This window comes from Lacerta agilis, chromosome 6 (assembly GCF_009819535.1).
Source record: "Lacerta agilis isolate rLacAgi1 chromosome 6, rLacAgi1.pri, whole genome shotgun sequence".
Lineage (NCBI taxonomy): Eukaryota > Metazoa > Chordata > Lepidosauria > Squamata > Lacertidae > Lacerta > Lacerta agilis.
The window spans coordinates 17,217,808-17,240,396 of NC_046317.1; the positions used below are offsets into that span (position 1 = coordinate 17,217,808).

The 22,589-nt window shown below is 42.5% G+C and overlaps 1 protein-coding gene across 11 annotated transcripts in view; it reads right to left on the reverse strand.

Annotated features, from left to right (window-relative positions):
- NTNG1 (netrin G1) overlaps nt 1-22,589 on the reverse strand; it is a 212,552-nt gene that overhangs the window by 119,178 nt on the left and 70,785 nt on the right. For all 11 annotated transcript variants that reach the window (XM_033151482.1, XM_033151480.1, XM_033151483.1 and 8 more), the window contains exon 3: nt 8,405-9,042. In XM_033151482.1, the coding sequence (XP_033007373.1) occupies nt 8,405-9,042 (638 nt within the window). The remainder of the gene's footprint in view (nt 1-8,404; nt 9,043-22,589) is intronic.

Here is a 22,589-nt window from a genome sequence, read left to right on the forward strand (position 1 = left end):
GAGGGGAGGGGAGGGGGGAGACATGAGCACAAAGCTTCTGGTTCATAACGCAAAATGATAGTTTAGCATTACATCTGAACCAGGTGGTTGTGTTTTCAGTCACAATAGTAACTTGTGGGGGCACTTGGATGTCTTCTGATGGAGCCCTTAGCTAGAATTTTCCACATGCTGCCTTACAATCAAATTTCTGGAGCAAACTTTTCCATTAATCAGAGTCATTCAGGGGCTGCAAAATTGCTTTTTCATCAAACAGTTCAATAGGAAAAGCTTTCTTGCAGTTTATTCACATTGTCTAGCTTTTAAAATTCTCTCTACCGTCGGCAGTGGGCAGAGTGAAAAAAGCCCTCTCCTGCCTTCCTTCCATTTCTATTCTCACTCAGCCAGACTTTATTTATGCATTAGTGGACCTTTTTCAGCCATTAGGACCATCTTGCTCCTGAAGTTAATTAACACAAGTGCCATAATTTAGTACACTTAATACTACTTGATGCCCTTTAATGTACCTTCCATTAGTGATATTATTGTAGTATTACCCTGTAAATTAAAATGAGATCAAGATGAAGAGAGACTCTCTTTAATTAAGGCACTGGCACACTGAACTCGCCTGTTATTCACCCGAGAAAATCGCCTTGATTTAGTGAAGCAGACCGTCCATAAGTCAGAATTAGTTTATGTGGATTATTAGGTTTCCCGAATAATAGCAGCACAATAGGGTTGCCGAAATTGCTATCAGCCACATTTTGTCTTTTTTTTGTTTTGTTTTACTCATTTTCTTAATAAACACACAATGAAAGGTAGCAAATGGAAGTTGAATAAACAACTTGTAATGGAAGAACTGAAGTGTTTATCATGAGAACGCAGGGTTTCGTCCTCGGTGCAATATGCATTAGACTCATTTCACAGCAAAATGCAACTGGAGAAGAAAACAAATTGTATATTAAATGGGTAGGTTTCCCAGCTTTAATGCACCAGGAAAGATTTTGTGTAACTGCTCTTATATTGGAATGCAGTAGCTCTCATATCAAAATCACCTCCTTTCTCCCCCCCTTTCTACATCTTCAAAGGCCAGTGGAAGCAAATAGCATAATTTTCAAATTATCTATTTTGTTCCTGGATTGTTTGATTATTATTGGGCCTCCTTCTTTGCAGACTGAACTGTTTTGCAAATATGGAATGCAGTTGAATTTCAAATCTACTTAAGTCAATTGATGTTTCCCCATATACACAGTATTGAGCTCTTTCCATCTGCACATTTGGTTTTTACTCTTGGGTTTCTGTTTGACACCACAGCCACTTTTCCTTTCCATCAGGGCATTATCTGTTAGGGCTTCCTTTAAATTGAATTGGACCTCTAGCCATCTCTACATACCCAACAGAATCTGGGTGCAAACCTTTGATAGCAATATGTATTATTTGTTTCCTTAAACCTGCTTAAGATCCCAAATGAGCAAGAAACCCATAATACATCTCACCAAGAATTTCATTGAATACAATTGTATTATCCAACTGAAAATTTTGTATATATATAGAGATTGCTTTAAATTGGAAAACCGTTTAAACTGTATCAGTTTAAATGTTACATGATGTATTCTTGTTACTGTTGTTTGGATATGGGCCAATGACCATAATAAAATTACTACTACTACTACTACATCTCACCAAGGCAAATCTTGCATTTGGACATGAATAGAGGGACCCAGGATAGAAGAGAGGGACCCAGGTGGCGCTGTGGGTTAAACCACAGACTCTAGGGCTTACTGATCAGAAGGTCAGCGGTTTGAATCCCTGCCACGGGGTGAGCTCTGATTGCTCGGTCCCAGCTCCTGCCCACCTAGCAGTTCAAAAGCACGTCAAAGTGCAAGTAGATAAATAGGGACCGCTCGAGCAGGAAGGTAAACGGTGTTTCCGTGCGCTGTTCTGGTTCACCAGAAGCGGCTTTGTCATGCTGGCCACATGACCCGGAAGCTGTCTGCGGACAAACGCCGGCTCCCTTGGCCTATAGAGCGAGATGAGCGCCGCAACCCCAGAGTCGGACACGACTAGACCTGATGGTCAGGGGTCCCTTTACCTTTAGAGGGACATCAGAGAGTTCAATCCATCACCTTGAAATGAGATAGGCAGCAAAACTTTCCTAACTATGGTTTGTTTGGTGCAGGTACAGATCCACTTCAAATTGGCTTGTATATTCAGATGGGCTTAACCATGGTTAGTGCAGCACTAAATAACAGCAGGAAGTTGAAGTTAAGAAAAAACAAACAATAGCAAACAAAAGGGTTATATGTCTGTTAGGGCTCGAGTGGTCAAGCTCTTATTAAGTCACCCAAAACAGGAAAAACAGAGCTGTGATGGTTCTGGTAATTCTTCTCTTTTAAGATGCTCTGATGTGGCTGCTTGTCTCATCTCCCATCCCCAAGTCAGCCAGCAGTGCCAGTGTTATCCAACAGCAGATTCTCAATGCAAAACTAACAGCTCTTTAGGAACCTCTGCAATCAAGTGGGCAAGACCCACAGAAAAGTCCACAACTGCCTTGAATCTCAATCCTCTTCCTATCAGCCATGGGGATACAGGGTGCCAGCCCCAGCCCTTCTGGGGTATGATCACCTGCACAGCCAGACTCTAACAAGCTGGCAGCACAGCATCCAAGCAAACCTCTGTGGCCAAGTTACATGTTAAATTAAAATCCCCTTTCAATTTCACGAATCTCTTGTTATTTTTAAACTGCAGCCACTGGGTGGGAGTCTCAGTGAAAAACCCTCCCCCAGAAGCTAGTATTTGCTGTAGGAAGGAACCTGTTCCTGGCACCGGTAATAGATTCCACCCTGTAGCAATTCAAAGTCGGGGAGCAATGATGGTTTCTGATGGGACTGTGGCACGGGGGAAAGGGTCAATCCATCATAAAGGTCCCAATCAACTGTAATGCCTGTTATTAAAGACAACAACACACTAATCAGATCGCACATTTGACCACAGAAAGTGCCTATACAGTACATACGTGGCAAGCTCCTCACTCCTGCCAGATGCCACCCCCCCCCAAAAAAATGCCAGGGCAACAGAGCTGGGGCAGTGGAGATGGCTGTGTTTTCCTGCTCCAGAGTTTCTGATAAAAGACTTCTGTGATACAGTAACAGGTTTTAACTTCTTGTGTTCTCCACTCCTCATTCTAAATTTTTGACTTGCATATTTTGACCCTTGAACTTGTGTGGGGAAATAATACAGACTCAAGTGAGCTAGAGGTTTTGTTATCTGAGGCTAATTGGTTGTGTATACAAGCCCTAAAAGAACCGGAGAGGATTTATCCAGGTATGTTGTGGGTAGGAGTCAGAAGGAAACCCCCAGATCTCCAGAGTAGCATCTTCTATCAGTCATCCGGGTGAAAGATAAAGCTTGCCATCTTTCATGAGGAATGACAGAGGCATCACGGCTTGCTCTTCTTTTGAAGCGGTGAGAGCAACCAGGAGCGAAAGCCATCCTTTCACTACTTATGGGGGAATAGATTAAGCTCTTATCAGTGAAAGGGAGGCAAGGATCCAGATGAGTTGCAAGAGGGGGAAACTCTGCAAGAGGTGCTTTATCAGCACTGGCTGAGCAAAAAATTCACATGAATTTAATCTGCTAGGATAGGATTACATAGAAGATAACTCCTTTGTAATGTGTGTGTCTGATTACTGGTGGATTTAGCCAACAAGCAACACCATTAGATAAATTCTCTGAACTGTCACACTTAATTTTTAGAGCCAATTTGCTATGGGATTATTAAGAAGGGTTCTTTAAAAAAATAATAATAATAAGCTGTCTTTCAGAAGGCTTTTTATTTTAATTCCCTTGCAACAGGCTTCCTCTCTTTCACTCTCTCTTGTTTGACTCCTAATTATTATTAGGAAACAACCCTTTGCAGCAGGAGTACGGAAGTGTCTTTGAGCAATGGGAATGGAGAGTGATTATTTCTCGTTTGTGTATGCATAGGAGGGTGCAATTCAAAGTTCCATACACACAGAAAGAGTTAGAACTGTGCTGTAAAAAAAATTGTGGCCTCGCTGAACCCTAAAACAATTCTCCTATTTGAATCCAAATATTTACCTTAAAATATCCAGTGGTTGAACCCCTTTGCCAGGAAGAGAGTGAACAAAATATACAAGATGAATGAAGGGATATTGCTCCTCCAACGGGTGTAAAAGAGAGATCTCTAAATAACATTACTATTCACCACCCAAACAATAGCTGTGCATTTAAATAATAATTACAAATCCAATGGCATTTTACCAGTGTTGTGACATTTCAAATTAATAACTGCTAATGCGTGTTAGAGAAAGGGCACGAGGAAAACAAACAGTGACACCAGCTATTCCCTCCCCGCCCCAAATTCGAATTATTTCTTCTCATTAAGAACACAATTTCTTTGTGAAGCTGTATTGATAGGTTCAGGCCTGACTTGCTGCCTGCCGTATGTTTGCTTTATATGCTAAGTGATAAAAAGATAAGTAGACATTTGTACTGAACTGAATTTATTTCACTAAGTCTGTGTTTAGACAGTGGTGCTAACAGGACTTTTTTCAGCCTGAACTCACCAGAACTCAGTTCCGGCACCTCTCAGGTGGGCTCCATTGCCATTGTAAGAGAACAACGGAGGTGTTCGTGATGAGTTCAGGCACCTCTTTTTCTAGAAAAATAGCACTGGGTGTTTACATCTAAAAATCAAGCAAGCTTTTGTTACACTTAGGACAAAAATAATAATAATTCAAGCTTAATCTCTGAGAAGAGCTGTGACCACAGGAGCACAGGAAGTAGCTTCTGCCACTAAATTGGGAGCAGCATCTTGTCTACAAGTAGGCTCTAACTGCTTGACAGGAAAAAATCTCCAAACCAAGCACCTGAGGGCATGCAGTGTTGCATCAGTTTGGAAGGTTCTGATGGCCACAAACTCTGTCACAGAAGGAAGCAATGAGGCAACAGTGGGGAACCTCCAACCCTTAGCCCTAATCAAACCTACTAGGCTTCCACAGTGGTGTACCGAGGGGGGGCGATGGGGGCGGAGTGCCCTGGGTGCCAGCCTGGGGGGAGGGTGACACTCGGTGCCAACCCCCACTCCCCACGCCCCTTCCGTGTGGCGACAGCCACTTTTAAGGCTGCAGCGCGCTGTGCTGCTGCTCGCGCGCTGCAGCCTTAAAAGTTGCGTCCGCACGGAAGCGGTGCTGGCCACTCGCACCTGGCATCTTGGGTGGAGTACACATGTCCGCACATGCGCACTCCACCCTGGATGCTGCGTGTGTGTCGTGACGTCAGGGTGCGTGCTAGGGAGCGGCGCCCCGCCCCCCGGAGGAGTGCCTCCACATTTGTTGCTCCGGGCAGCAAAGTGGCTCCCTACGCCACTGGGCTTCCATTGATGGTCAAATATGATATCAGGCAAAGAGGTTTTCCAGGCACAATTGATAAGCGGAACCCTTGCCCATATCACCTCTGGCAGCTGTTCTTACACAGTACCTCTGCAATGGGTGCAGAAGGCAACCTCTGGTGTACTAAGACTGCTAGATGATATGATGTGTGTGCTGGGTTTTGGTATATGCACTGTTAAAAGGGTCTTGGCACTCTGTGTTCCTTTCCTCACTGTTAGCAAAAGCACCAGTGCTTAGGAGTGGGCCATAAGATTATGAATTGATGTATAAAGACTGAACAGGAGTTTGGAGAATGATCATAAAATCAATTATTGATTGCTGATAACTGCACTTACTGGACACTGCCTTTGTCATGTCCAGCCAGTTTTTGGATGGTTGTGTATATTCAGCTATCAATACGCTGCATTAAGGCCTTTCTTCGAGTTTAAAAATGATTGAGAATCCACTCTATTTTTAAAACGAAAGGAAAATTACAAGTGATAGCAAGACTCAGCAAAGGAAACTGATGAAGATTTGCTGAATGAATATATGCCTCTAACAACTGTGTGCATGGACATGGTTCCCAAGGTGAGATTCAGAGTACTGCACAATAGCAGTGCAGGATACGGAACCAACACACATGAAATCCAGGAGTACTGCACAGTTTGGATGAGGTCAATCCTTCCTTCTCATGCATCTAATGAGAATACACAATCCCTTATTCTCACCAGGGTCACAGTACATGTTCATTATCTGCACACAACTAGTTACACAGAACACTTTTGTCATATATTTCACTTTTAGGGCTTGTGAAAGCACAATAATCAAGCAAGAGCCAAGCAATGAATGAATGAATGAATGAGAGAGGCATGTCTCTCTCTACATGCCTGGCTAATCTCTTTGTGGAAAGATGCTAAGGCAACCTTTAAACCAGTGATGTCAAACCTGTGTCCCTGCCAATGGACTTCAGCTTCCATCAGACCTGTCATCATGGTCAACGGGCAGGGATGATGGCAGTTGACAGTCCAACCACAACTGGAGGGCCACAGGTTCCCTATCCCTGCTTTTTAACACCATTCCTGAGAAGCACTTTTTTGGAAGTTCATCCCACAATACAGTTTTATTATTTAAAGGCCTATACCCATGTGGGTGGGGTTAAATGGGTGGATCATTATTGTGGGATCAGCACCATGGGAATGAATCAGTGTTTTCCATAGTGCTCCTGCACTTTATAATGAGCACTTCATGTTAAGAACTCACTGAGATTTTTAAAAAGTTTGATCGTTCTGTGCCAGTGGGGAGCGGGGAGCAGTTGATATATCAGAACAGTAATATTGCTTCCAGGTGTTTACTATGACAAGGATTAGCATGAATAGATGTCAGCTCTATCCTTATGGTGATAAATGAAGGCTAGGTCTGAGACAAGGCAAAATGTTTTCCTAACACTGGACTGCCATTACATGAGTTTAGTCACATTTACCGGCAATTCTGAGCAATTGTACGTTAGCCATACTGTGCTACCTGAGCCCTATTCTTATGAACATTTACTTAGAAAACCGCCCACACTTGGCACAACAAAATTCCAGGTATTTGAGCATTTCCCCCTGATATTTTAAGCTTGAATGGAAATGAAGTTCTATAGCAGCAAAAAGAGAGTACCAAAAGTTAACAGATTATCAGTATGGCCAATATACTTTCCAGATGGTAAGGAGAGCTGAGCACTTGCTAGATTCTAGAAACAAAGAGAATCCACTATAAGGAAATCACATTTCCCTGGCACTGAATTCTCCATTTTGGAGATGTTGGTCAAGTGTGGTTCACCATCTTTACCCACACACTTAGAAACACAGTGGTTGCTTCTATGACACTGGTAGTTGTGCTAGTGTCATGAGCCTCTGACTGGGATGGCTGGCAGCAATCCCTCTTCTGACCACTTTGTCACCTTTCATATGTTCTTTCAAATCTAAAAATTCTGTATGAGCCTGAGCCATTCCAACATCACATTAAAATGTTTAGGCATCTCTTCAAACACAGCTAAAATAAGCACTAGAGTAGCCTAACACTGACTTGGAGTATCTGAAAGGTTCTTCTCCCTCTCATGAATTAATATGTGGTCTAATCCTCCAGGGAATTCCCCTGTCCATGCCTCATTGACACAAATACACATAAACAGAGTAGGTTAGACCCTAGACTGTTCTCTCAGTGGAGGGCAAAATCTGTCACCTTGCTGCATAGTAAGTAATGTCATGTCTGCTTCCATCAAGGGAAACACTCTTGTCACTGGGAAACCATTTAAACTTTTCTGTTCCTCACTTTCACTGGAGACTGCATGTTTCTTTTATAAGTGCAAGAGTTCTCCCCTTCCATCTATAATGTGGGGGGAAATGGTACCTCTACAGAAAACCTCTACAGAAAACAAGTTACCTCTACAGAAAACCTGCCTCTCCATCCCTTCAAATATTTGAGAAAAGCTAGATACTAGTGGCACTGGAAGGAGTGAATTCCAAGCTTGTGTCCAGGGAGCAAGAAAAGAGCAAACCTGCTGTGGTCACCTCATAAACAGAAAGGTGTTAACCAAGTTAAAGAGAAAATCCAATTGCAAACCAAACAACTGGTGCTTGCCAAGTAAAATTTCTGCAGAAACCCAAATCAAAGTGCAGGTCTTCAGAATTATAGTGTGCTGGCTGGTCTAACCCAGGGATGAGAAATCTGTGGCTATTCGGATATTATTTGTTCCCAGCTCCCATCATCCCTGACCATTGACCAGGCTAGCTGGGGCTGATGGGAGTTGGGAGTCCACCAATATGGTGGCGGGTGGGGGGGGCACAGGTTCCCCATCTGAAGTTGAAACCTAGCCTTACAAATCATCAAGTTGCAACCATGTAGATGTGCAAAGAATTTTCACAACACGGCTAACAATTCAAATTCCAGTAGAAACTGCTATTGTCTTTAGAAAAGGGAGGAAAGATGCAAGCTTGCCGTCACGCACAGTGTTTAAAAAGCAAATGAAAATGCATTTGTTTATTTTGTCTTACCTTCCAATTACTTTTATGTCTGAGATTGCATAAAAGTAGCGTGTCAAGTGCTGTGGATCCACGTATATCTCCCCTGTTGCTGGTCTGAGCAGTCTTATCCGTAAGTCTGTGACCGTAAAGAAATCTCTTAGGTTCTTGGTTGTGTCGAGCTGCCCATAGAGAGAAGCCATATTATGGAGCCGAGGCCCAGCAAAAAACGCAAATCTGTCCTTTATCTCAAAGTGGAGGATTTTACTGTTTGCCATGTACCCCATAGAATATTCTTCTGTGCAAATGATTTCTAGGACTGTTTGTTGGGACAAATCCCTCACTGTTTTTGGTTCCATGTTGAAAGCATTTAAACAATCTGTAGCGTAATACTGATACGGCTGCCACGTCCGACCATAGTCGAGGGACTTCTCCAGGATCATTAGGTCTGGGCGGCCAGATTCAAAGGTGATGACTATGTTGTCCGTTAGCTCGATGGTTTTGTTCCAGTATAGGGTGATGTTCACAAGGAGAGGGTGGGGGTAACCCTTCCAAGTGGTAGACTGCCAATAGGTGGAGGGATACCTTCCTTCAGCATCAAACATCAGTTCAGGTGGATGCGCCAGTTCATCAATGGCTGCATCACACTCATTGCACATGTAGGGATTTCCCTGGAAAGAAGGGGGAAAAAACAGCTGTAAGAAGGATGGTTGCTTGGATGAAATAATTATGAGAGTGTAGTCAGTTTCACAGGTTATAGCTATTGATTTATTCAACTTCCAAATAACTGGCAAGAGGTTGCATGCCAGAGGCATGGGAGGTTTAGATCTTTGGAGAGTCTCTTCACTATAAAATGAAAACAAAATAACTGTTAATCATTATTTAACCCGCCCAAGAAAAACTACACAAGATATCTATGACTTGCTGCAACTGCAGGGACCCCTGATTTTCATCAGAGCAGGAGAGAGAGGATGTGCGCTTAATACAGTCTCTGATGCCCACCATTTTCTGTGTAAAGTTCTTCCCAAAAAGAGCAGTGGGTGGGTTGGGAAACAGTATGGTGGAGTGGACTGGGAAAATGGCTTTGCAGGAAAGGACTAACGTCACTGCAGCAAACCTGGGGTCTCCTGCAATTGCTTTTAAGAAATCAAACAGTTGGGGGAGATTAACTCACAGATCTCCCACATCTGATGTAGTCTGGCCCTCAGTTTACCAGAAACCATGTGGGTGTTCAGGAGCTTACATTCTTTGTGTACAGTGATACCTCGGGTTACAAATGCTTTGGGTTACAAACTCGGCTAACCCGGACGTAGTTACCTCTGGTTGTGAACTTTGCCCCAGGATGAGAACGGAAATCACATGGCGGCAGCAGTAGGCCCCCCATTAGCGAAAGTGCGCCTCAGGTTAAGAATGGTTTTCGGTTAAGAACAGACCTCTGGAATGAATTAAGTTCATAACCTGAGGTACCACTGTATTATAGATGTTTAATGACATAAACAACCAACTGATGCATGCTCAGTGTTATATATGCAGATGCTGGATATGTTAACTGGCTAATAGAAGTAACCAGTGACTATACATCGATGGCTGGAGTGGCAAACATGTGCCACCTGTTCTAGTATGGTGGATTTTAAATATAAAAGCACCTGAGAAATATAAGAAGCTGCCTTTTACTGATTCATTATACTGACTGGCAGCAGTTCTCCAGGGTTTCAGACCAGGGTCTTTCTCAACCTTACCTGGAGATGCCAGGGATTGAAAAACAGATGTTTGGTACGAAAACAAAATGCTCAGCCACAAATGACGCTCTTTTGAATTCCTGCAGTAGTGACCCAACCAATGTACGCCCAATAATGAAATTGCCCTTAAAAACTCAATGTCCATTTTTGCAACACATCAGTGGCTACAGCTATTGCATTTGCAGATTGTCTTTTTACAACTGCCTTTCTGTTAAGGAGTGGATTTCCAAAATCTGAACAAGAATAGTCCTGCTTTGTCTTTTTCTTAAATAAAGCCTTCCTCCACAGTTATGTGGTTAGCAAATTTTAATGTTAGCATTACTGAGGTTTAAGAGGAACAAAATTGTTTATTTACCCTGAATGAGTTGCTGGTAATCAACTCAACCCCCCTATCCAAAACAACAACAACAATGAACAAGTGCTTAACAGCTCAACAGCCCTTGATTCTTTTTAGAAATATGCTCAGTACTGGAGCTAGGAATGTTTCTTTCTTCTTTTAATCACAAGCGCATTGCCCAAGAGGAGCAGTGCAAAGCAATGGTCCCTTCTAGGGTAAATGCATCCAGATAAGCCATACAGACTGTGTGCATTCCTCTGTAAAACAATACCAACTGTGGCATTTTGGATTCCTTTTGTCCCTTGGCCTCCAATATGTCATGCTTAACTGTCTGTCTGTTTGGTGATGTCTTCCTTTAAACGCCTTTACACTGCTCACCACAAATCATTTTGTTGTGCCGCAGACTACAAGCTCAGGGGCTTGATCCGGACATCTGCTACCTTATTACTTACAATCTAGCAGAGTACTTCATATAAGACTTATTTCTCTCTCCCTCTCCTTCTCTCTCTCCCTCCTGCCCTCCAGTAGATGCTGGCTCCAATTTATCAGGACAGGATAATCCAGCACCACTTGATTAGGGAGGTAGGCGATGACATCAACTCTGTAACTGGACTGCTCCTGAGGTGGTGGCTGGAGATATGAACTGCACGTTTATATATAATCTTGCCAATAAGCGGGCAGCTTTTACTGCCGCTTTCCCTCCATGGCAAGGTGAAAAAGTGAATTATTCTCCTCTTGACCTTTCGATGCATTAACTCGAGAGCTGCCACCTTTGCCTTTCGCTCCAAAAGGCTATCTTGTTTGGAGGCTGGGGTGGCTCGAAAAATGCTACTCCAAGAGCATCACAATGGGCTAAATCGTGTCTCTTAAATCATCTGTATATCAGTTCAGCTTCTGGCAGCTCCAATCCATGATTAAGTGCTGTTGCAGCTAAATACAGACCCTATTAGAGGCAAGGAAAGCATAGAGACTGCTCTGCTTACCATGGTCTTACTGCTATAGAGAGGGGGTGAGATGACTTTGTGCCATCACATGGGCTGTTGCAAAATCAAGCATGAGAAGGACTGCACACATGTCTACCTGCCCTAGACAAACCTGTTACCTGGGCCATTAAAAGCAAGACAAGAAAATAGTTGAAGAAGATGATTGTGAAAAAGCTTATCCTTTGGAATCAGTTGGAAGGGGAAAACAGCCTTGCAAATAAGTCCATAAAGGTTACTAGCCCAGAAGCATTTTTGCTAGTCCTTTTGTACTCACAGTAAGAGTTCAGTTCACACTGAGAGCCTGGAAAAAAGAAACCAACCCTCTTCCAATTTACAAAGGCTTCCTTGCCTGCAGAATAGCAGGTTGCCTCTTGTGCACTGCCAACCATGATGAAGCATATATCCAGAAAAGAGGACAAAGGAGGTCATCTGCTTTGTATAAAATTTGCATGTGCTAATTTATATGTATAGATGCAAATTAAGAAATACTTATTGCAATTTAAACGGAAGTACAGGATATACCAGCATTGTGGAGAAGACTTGTTTGCTATCCAGGTACTGATAACTGTTGATAACTGTTGATGAGCAACTTCAATGACCTTGATGTTTTCTGTTCTTAGTGTTCATTGTCTTGAAACAGGACCGCCCTAGAGGATTCCTTCAAATAGCCCTTCAAATGATGACAACCTACTGCAGAATGGGAGGGCAGGAGAAGGTCCCAAGTCCTGCAGGCAGGAAGGTCCCAAGGCCAGTTTCCTGCACGTGTGCTATAGGAATCTTACATAGGGGTCTGATCCTTTACCTGGGCATAACAAGTGCTGCTCCTAGGATTTCCCACCTGCAAAATATGAGCTTGACTTGCTCACAGGATTTTATTACCCTACATTACGAATCAGAACAGGGTTTACTCATGCAGGTGTTTAAGGGCATTTGAGTCCAACAAATAAAATTTGAATGCTGCAGGGTGGTTATTGATAATAATTTAATGACTTTGGATTTTTGGACTGAGACATGGAAAGACTATGCTGGTGGAGACACTATTTTCTCAGAAGCTGGAAAAGGTACGTAAAGAGATGGGGCATGTTGTTTTCCCAGAATTCTTTTTCTTGAAATGATCCTATTTTAGATGGTCTATAAAGACTAACAAAAATCCAGGCACACATTTGATTAATATCACCTCTGTGCTGTTTTTCACCTGTGTTTGTCATCTTACAAAAATAGAAATAGAGCAAAAAGGAGCAGTATCAGTATTAATATTCTTGTTGTATGCTACTTTGGGTGCATTTTTGTGTAGAAAAGTGGGATAAAAATGAACTAAGCATACATTTTAAAAGAAGCATTGACAGTTTTCTTCCAGGACTTGTCCTAAAGTCTTGAGGTCAACAGGTTGTATCCATGATAGTCATACTCACGAGTAGATCACTTGAAATCATTGATTGTAATGGATCTACTCTGATTATGACTTACTTGGATTTGTTGTTGTTCAGTCGTTCAGTCGTGTCCGACTCTTCGTGACCCCATGGACCAGAGCACGACTTACTTGGATACCACCCAACATTTCCAGAAGATGCCAAAATTTCCGCAAACAACATTGTATATTTCAGAGAATTGAATATGAGTTACTGAGAGGGTTAACCACTGTTCCATCCTTTTCATTGCAAGAAATTTCTATTCTAATTACTGTGAGTTCTTTTTTCATATCTAGGTAGGGGAATAATTCTCTAGATAATTAATCTTTCCCTTTTCCACCCTGCGTAATTACTATCGTATTTTTTCCTATCTCCTAACCTTAGGGCTTTGGAGCTTTTCAATCATCCCCACTGTGTGATCCCAGTCTCCAATAATGGCTTCTCCCCTGGTCACCAGGTAAGTTGCAAGATTTATATTTATGTAAATTTCAAGGAAATCAACTTGTCCTGCCGCTCCCCAGAGCAGTGGTTCCCAACCTTTTCGGCATGGTGACCCAATAATCCAGTTACTTGGTACATTGATTTTTGGACCTTCGGTCTTTGGTAGTTGCCGGTTTCATGCATTTTAACTGCAAGGTTGCCTATTTTATAACCATTACTTTGAAGCAAAAAATAACTTAAGGCCCCCATTAATGTGGGATTTGTTGAAATATTTATAGTACTTTCAAAGTTATTCAGGTTTTTTTAAAAATAAAATAAAGGGAGTGCATGAACACCAATGATCTGACTGCAGGATGTTACTTCATAATGACTTCATGTAATTTGCCAATGATTAGGTCCCTTTCCTCCTCGTAAGCTGCAACCCTCCCTCTTGACTCCACACATTTAAACAAGTCCAGAACAGTCCGTGTATCTTAAATTCCATGTCTGACCATGCATGCCTTCTACTTCAAACTTACCACCGAAGCCAGCTATGTTCTCCTGAACCTGAATGTGGAGATCACGTTACTGTTCCCCATCCCACAAACATATGATGTTGTTGTTGCTCCAGGCTCCTGCCCTCTTTGCATACAAAAAATCCTCCCTCTTTTCTCCCATTTGCTGATGCCAAACTGGGCAGTTTATTCCTTGTATTACCGGTAAGCAGAAAGGATCTTCCAGTCAACCCTTGCTCCCTTAGCTTAGAAGGGATTGTGGAAGGAATTGAATCTCTTTTACACCCACCAAAAAACCCCAAAAACTCTAGACCTGTTTTCTGCAATTTGGCAGGCATAATTTACTCTGTGCTTTTAAATTTCATCTACTTTGGCCAAAGGGGGTACCAGCTGTAGCCGCTTTTAGCTTCCCCATTATAGGAACACATAAGTTTGCATTATACAGAGCAGCTCAGAACCCAAAGCACAGAGGGAAGTGAACATAGAATGACAGGTAGCTACAATTTTTTGTTGGATACAAGGAAAATTAGGGGGGCATGCCCTCCCCTAGTATATGCTAAAGTACAGAAATAAAATTGTTAAGTAGGGGAGGGTGCTTTAAAAAAATGCAATGTGTTTATCTTGCCGGCAGATGTTGGAAAACATTCAAAGAACATGTCTAAAACCATCACAACACAATCCAGCCACTTTTATTGCTTTCGGTGTAATTAACTGTGCTTCCCTTTGGCTGGCTCATGCCCTTGTTTTATCATTTCCTCCCATGCATGCTCAGTAACATTATTTTTACACATCTTGCACATTCAATGAAATGCAGAGGAGTTAAAAAAAAAACCAACACCAAATATTACAAGTGAGATTGATAGCATGCTCAGCTAGCCATTGAAAAATCAGTTTAATGTATTCAGTGGCTCCCCCCGACCCCCAATCAAATGAAAACACTCAATGTTTTCAACTCTGTTGGGATTTACAGATTTTGAATATATGTAAATGTGAACTTTACATAAAGAGGTCAGGATTATACAAATCACACCTTGATTTGAAATTAAGCCAGCGAACGAGAGCAGCTTCAAAGTTTGTCAATATCTGGCTTGCCCGGGTATCTATTAACTTGCATGCTAGTTTCTCAGTGGGAAAAACCCCCCACCCAAAACACACAGCTACTTTATCTGGAGGTCAGGGATATCAAAATGTAGAAAATCAAAGCTACTGAACAGCAAGTTACATACATTTATATTAAGCTGCTCTGACAGCTGCCTTTGGTCTCCTAAAGCACAGCCAAGAAACTCCAATTGTGGATCTGTTGCGATTCTTTATATTGAAAACTAAAGCTACTCCAACACTACACAAGGGTCCCTAGATGCTACCAGACAGCAGGTTTTAGGAAGTTGAATGGATAACCTAGATTGGATACTGCTGTGTCTCCTTAAAGCACTGCCTGTTCCCTTGCAGCAAAGCAGGCAGGAGCTGCTAAAGAATATTAACTACTTGATTGGGAGGAAATTGGATGACCTTTCAGAGTGGTCTTTGAACAGGTGAGCTGAATCCCCAGGAACCTAGCTGCTGGATATGACCTTCTGCCTACTATGACTCGAGTAAGATTCAGAACAAAGTTGAAAAGGCGGTCAACAGGGCTAGATGAGTGGGCAGAGCACAGATAGAAAGGATGAGAAGGAAGGGTAGGGAAAGAGTGGCGTTCAGCTCAGACAGAAATTGGTGTCATCTAACCCATGCCCCAAACTCAGAAATGTACTAATTGCAAACCAGGACACAGATGCTCCATGCCCATGTGTATATGTGTGCTGCAAGTGCAGAAGCACAATTACACAAGAAACACAATAATATATCACTGGGCAGACAATTCAGTGGTGTTGTGGCCATGAGGTGGTGGCCATTTTTAGTGAAGGTCATGACAGGGTCTAAAGGTCTGGGCATAGGGCTGGCTCCAGGTTTGAGCAAACCCTTGGCATAGTGCCCCCAACCCACTGCATTCTAGCAGGCTTAGCTGGTGATAGTGGTAGCAGTGGTGATCACAATGGGAGCTGGCATTTTAATTCCCCAGCTATTAGCAGGTGACTAACAGTGCTTGGTGCTACAACCACACCTGCCCAGTCCTTGCATTACTTGTACAATGCATTCAGGGAATGCAGGAACCAGGTCATGGCTAGGCCTGAAACAGCAGAGCTATTTTGGATGGAATCAAATGGTTTTGTGGTTCACTCTGAAATGTACGTGCTGTATAAGAGAAAGAAAGAAAGAAAGAAAGAAAGAAAGAAAAATAAATAAATAAAGAAAGAAAGAAAGAAAGAAAGAGAAGTATGAGTTGGAAATCCAGTTCTGGAGGATGCAGAGCCAGGCTCATCTGAACAACAGCTTTGTCCTTTGCCAGGATCCATTCCTCACAATCATTTCAAGTAGCAAAACATTATTGAAAATGTTGTGTAAGCAAATCACTCCAAATGAGCTTCCTGCCTAAACGGCTACTGATAAAGCAAAATCAATCAATCTGAGTGTTCTGTTTGGTTTCATTGAGCTAAATGGTGTTATAGAGGTTAACAATTTGATGATTATGGAGGAGGAAAGAATGAGAGGGTGACAGTAGTCTTAGGCAGGAGAAGGCAGGCAGGAATCCCAGTGCAAACCTAATAAAAGATATGTTCTGAACTTCAGTGGGGAGAGAACTTAAACTGATCCTGGGCATTGCGGTGGGGAAAGAATTTGGCATGTGTGTCTTTCTGCAAAATGTTTACTATGTTTATGTACAGTCAGGACTTTCCTGTAATAAGTCATTTTGTGCTGGCACCCACACTACTTTTATCATTATACGAGTACTGGCACCTCATTTGCTTTAACAAAAAGGTAAAGGGACCCCTGACCATTAGGTCCAGTCACAGACGACTCTGGGGTTGCAGCACTCATCTCACTTTACTGGCCAAGGGAGCCAGCGTACAGCTTCCGGGTCATGTGGCCAGCATGACTAAGCCGCTTCTGGCGAACCGGAGCAGTACTTAGTTATCTACTTGGACTTTGACATGCTTTCAAACTGCTAGGTTGCCAGGAGCAGGGACCGAGCAATGGGAGATCACCCCGTAGCGGGGATTCGAACCGCTGACCTTCTGATCGGCAAGTCCTAGGCTCTGTGGTTTAGACCACAGCACCACCCACATCCATGTATAATCATGACACACTGATATAGAGACACTGTCTATACGGCCCATCTACACTATACATTTAAAAGCACTGCCATGCCATACCTACAGGTATCCCAGGGGGAAGAAAGGATATCCCATTTTCTCATATGACAGCATGGTGGCCATTTTGGGTGCCATGATTTTGTGCAATTTCGCAGAGGGATGTCACTCTGAAAAAATGCTCTCCCCTGAAAAAGCATTCAGGGTGGGGCTGTAATCCCACACGGCACTTCCAAAACATGCATTTTTGGGCACCCTGTGAGCACAGCCGTGAAAAAGCTGTGTCTTTGGGGCTCCATTATCGTGTGCAGGAGCATGGGCAGAAAGACAGGCATTCCAATTTGGGGACTCAATAAGTTGGAGGGCATTTCAGTCCGCTTTGAGAAGCCATGGTTTCCTCTGCGTTAAATGTATATAGTGCAAATGGGGCCATTTCAAAGCATTCTGGCAATGCTTAGAACCAATCCCCTTAAAAACAACAACATGCAAAACTTATCTCCCCCAAAAGACAAAAAAGCAGGCCACCTCCAACCTACAAAAGCAAAAACAAAACCCCTTCTCAATTAAAAATAAGTAATTTGGGAGGATCTTCACGGGCACTAATATGGTGTCTGAAGGCACTGTGGTGCCTGTTGGCACTATGTTGAGGACCCCATCATTAGGGGACTATGCATCTTCATGCCACTGAAAGCTTTACTTGCTTGGTTGCTGTAGATCAAATTGCTGTTAAAGGTACAAAAGGAAAGCCATAGCCCTTGTTGTTGCAGTCAGGAGCCTGTGGCTCCACACTATGGTGCTGTAGGGTGATTTCATTCTCTGCTGTGTAGTTGAACTTAACCTCCGCAGTGCATGCATATGTATAGGTGCACACACAAACACACACATTTAGCTTGAAAGCAGCTCAATTAAACTAAAAATGAAATTAAATCCTTGCAGTTTGCCAAACCGTTTGGCTATATTGCTGACTTTCCAAAGTGTGACGAGGCAAAAAATAATAAAATTGTAATGCTGTGAGAGGCAATGTGCTAATTAATAGCAGCCTGAATCACTCCCAGAGGTGCTGTGGGGGAAAAAACACACTTAGAACACTGTGATGCAGAAGGGCGAAAACAAAATCCCCCCCATTTTCCTTGCTAATAGTTGGCAAATTATTTAGAGGCATTCTGTTCAACTATTTGAAAATATTTTAGATACTGGTTTTTGTTTTTAAGGCATGGCACCGCCCCCTCCCACCCCCATTTGGTCCAGCTGAAGTGCTGCTTCTTGGAAGTCTTTGGCAAAGATCTGTTCGAGACTGCCTGCTGGTCACAAGATAATTAGCTCCAGTTGCTTATGCTGGAGTCTGTTAGATGTCACTAGCAGAGAAAATGTGCTTTGTTTTGACAAGTAAGGGGATGGCTTTTCTCCCCCCCCCACCCTTGCATTCATTTCAGCATTAGGAGCATTAAGGAGGATTATCACAGGGGCATTAAAATATGTAATCAATCCTTTTAACAAAGATCATTTTCATTCTGCTTTACTGCCACCCAAATACTAAACACATTTCCTGAGAAGCAAGCCAAATGGATTTCAGGGGAAGTTTTATTTCCTTTCCAGGACATGGCTAATACGTTAAAAACCCAACGTTCCTGGAAAGTGCACAAACACATCCCAGACCCTGACCCAAATCCTCATGTCCTAATCTCAGATGTGTGGCGTGGGAGGGCAGTGATTACCTAGTCAAGAAGAAACCCTTTCCCCATTTTTAGAGAATTTTTTTTTTGTATTTAATGTCTTAGCTGCTTTGCTTAGAAACACACATAGCTGCCTGATATGCATCAGGGGTGCATCAGCAGAACATCTAGCCAGGCACTTGTCTACACCAGTTTTCCTCCTACCTGAAACGTCTGTCTGCCCAAGCATGCATGACCAAAGGGGTGAGGGAATGTTGAAGCTTTAGCCCAAGACATCTGTAGTGGTTCTTCAGGGTTCCAGACAGGAGTCTTTTCTACCCTCCACCTGAAGACGTCAGAGAGTGAACCTAGGATGTTATGCGTGCAAAGCATGTGCTCTGCCACCAAGCTATGTTCCTGCCCTTTGGCTCAACTGACACCTTATTGCTTCATATGCTTTAGTGCCGAGTCCTCACACGTTCCAGTTAAATCCATATTTACTCAAATTAAGCCTTGCTTCTTAGTGAGTGCAATATGGATTTATCGTTCTAACTTTACGAGCCAATACAGCAGCAAATAGGTTATTAGGGTTGTGTTCAATGACTGCTACATCAGCGCCACCTGACCAAGAGGACTCCATGCTAGCAGTTGCTGTACAAGAGGCTGCGGCTACCCAGGCACCGACCAATGTTTCCAGCTACGCGACAGGCGCACAGCACAGTGCTGCTGTACAACAAGGAACCAACCAGGGAGGATGCATGGAAAAGTCGGAGTGGAGGTGGTAGAGCAATAATGGGGGAAGGAGAGATGGAAAATAACGCCAATATATTTCTCATCCAGCAACCAATTGGGCCCCTTTGGTTTCAGATAGTACCGTACATGAGTAGTCAAGTCTAAAAAGCCCTGCACACAAATTTTCACCGTCCTCTAGCAGTTGTGGTGACTCATTTACCAGAAGTAATGTATTGGGCGCTAAAACTCTCAAAGTGTATATTTGATTCTGACCAACTAAGCCTCCTAGACGCAAAAGGCTGCATGCATGCATCTAGATGCACAGAGCATCTGATGGTGGTACAGTATGATGCCATGTGATCCTTGCACCTATACTGTTCTTCCTTACACACTCAGAGGCGCACACTGCCCATCACACTAATGGCCCCTTGCCTAGTGAAAGCAAATACTACATCATGACTGAGCTTTATATTGGTGTTTGCAGTTGTTGTGGCTTTGCAGCTCTCCTGGTTGAAATATTTATCCTCTTGCTTCCTACCGCAAGGATCCTTCCACAGCATATTCTGTAGCTCTGAACTTGATTAAAGCAGTTGCTTTTTCAAAAATATTTTATCCCAGTATGTAACACTGCTAATACCATGTGGACCTTTTTTAAAAAAATAAATAAATAAATCAGGAAGAAAGATGCAAGGTGGGGGCTTAACCTTTCAGGAGCATGAAAACTGGGAAGCTATATCACAGATTACATGCCATAATAGATACCTGGCTAAATCCCTCCAGAGGATTGGTGGGGGGATTTTTGCAAAGTGCAAAGACCATCAAGGTCAAGTGGGTCAAGATTCTATGGAGCTAAAAATAAATTCTGAGCAATCAAATCTCAAAAACCCCTTTTAAAAAAGAAAAAGGAAGAAATGCTGCTGTCTGGTGTTGTAGTTTGGATACAAGAAATATAGAATAGACCTCAAAAACATTTCCTGATGTAAGAGTAAAGTCACTGGAAGCTTTCAGAGGATGAATCTAGTGTGAGATAGGTTTAAAGTTGCATAGCAGGCTCATATCTCCCAAATCTACAAATGATGGCAAACTCCTAAAGTATCTGAACTTTCAGCTGGATTCATAAAATTAAGCTCATTTCAGACACCCAGCTGAACTTTCTCAATGTCTGCAACTGGTCAGAAATCTCTAGGTTCTAATGTTTGACGATGACATAATTGCACGCTGCAGCCTAAAAGCATCTAAGTTCAGAGAGGGCATATTTCAGATGTGTAAAATCTGATTCAAAGCTAGTTTAGTGACATAATATGGTCCAGCAAATGTTTGTGTAAGATCTGGCCATCTCTGTGTTTAAGGAGCTATACCACAAAGCTTGCCCAAAGTGTGTTATAGCCTGCAACCTGCTACGTTTTCTTTTGAGAAACATGGATGAAGATGATGGGTGAAAGTTCAAATGAAAATGTAAGCACCTGCCCCTGGCAGTGAATTCACATTCCAGATGTCTATATTTATTTTAGGAGATATTTGTGCTGGAAGATGTTTGTAAAAGAAGGGCGGCAGCAGGCATTTCCATTGAATGTTACATTCAATGAGCGTACAATCTGTGTACACAAATAGTTGAGCTATTCACTTGCACAATGATTCACATATAATGTTCAATGAGTGTGCAGTCTGTATACTACACAGCAGGCAAGTTGCACAAATCTGTACGAATGGTGGAATGGAAGCACAGTGCTTCATGTTTTCCATTCCTACTCAGACACAGTGGTGGCTCAGGAGGAGCCGAGGTGGCAGTGGTGTACACTCAGTAGTGGTGCTGCACTCATCAGGATAGGGTGGGACAAGGTGGCACCAAGGCCAGGGGAGTTCCAGGTCCATGCACAATTCCACCTCATGCGCATTGAGCCCTGACAGAGTGGTACTCACACCTGGTGAGCTGTTTTTGGCTTGGTGAGTTTAGAACTTGCGCTGCTATGCAAGTAAATCTTAATTCTGACCCCTGCGGATCTCTCTGTGTGATGCGGAATTCTTCCTGCTGTTTTCAGCCAGCAAGATGGGTTGCAAACACTGAGGGAATTGAGTGATTGCTAAGAGCTTGTTTGTTTTAAATTTGCATTTTAGTAAGCTGTCCTGAGGCCTTACTTCCCTGCTTCACATAGGCCTGGTTTCTGCTCTCTCTCTCTCTCTCTCTCTGTGTGTTTGTGAGTGAAGGAGTGTGTCAGAGAGAGAGAGAGAGAGAGAGAGAGAGAGAGAGAGAGAGACACGCAGAGACAGATACAGAGAGACACAGCTAGAGCACCTTTCAATTTCTGTCTGCTCTGGGTGTTAACATGTTTCCCTAGATTGTGTGCAGATATTGTGCCCTTCATCTGGCTATTTCGAAGACTATCTTCATCCTCTGGCTGGTTCTTTTGTCTCTTCAGATTGTGCAGCTGCACTTAACAGTAGCACCTCAAAGAACCTTGAACAGCCTTGAACTGCTGAAGTGGAATTGAAGTGCCCAAGTTCTCTTCTATAGAGCAATGCTGCTATTCTTAATGCAGTCTTGCTTACCATATGCTTGTTGCTTAGCAGTTCCAGGAATAATAACCTGCTCTTTGAATGCCGTGCCTTCTTAATGTGCTCAGAAGTAAATGGAGGCTCAGCTGTGGAATGAATGGGTGTATTTTGTTTTTGTTTTTTTTATAAAATTTTTATTATTTTCCATTAACACAAAAAAGAAACATAACATAAACACCAACATTAACACCATAAAACATTAAACATAGTAAATAAACACAATCAAACAATAACAATAAAAAGAAAAAGAAACTTATACTAACCTTGACCTAACATTTATCTTCATACCTTCCTTGTTTCAATCTTCTCTATTTGGGGGACTTCCCCCATTCCCTCCACTGTCTTCAAAGTCTTATACATCTTCAAGGTAGCTTTATATCTTATTCAATTAACATTTGCCCATATTTTTAATATGCTTAGTTTTACTTAATCCAATAACTATTTAACTGTAAATCTTATCTTAACATCAAATCTTAACACATTTTTAACAAATAGATCATTCGCACCAAAAATTTCCTCTTAACAGTTTTATCTATCATAAATCTACTAAAGCCGATATTCTCTTTAATTCTGCTCAAATGTTCAATTTAACTGATTTAATTAAATAGTCTTTAAATTTTTTCCAGTCCTGTGACACCCTCTCCTCCCTCTGGTCCCGGATCCTGGCGGTCAGTTCTGCGAGTTCCATAT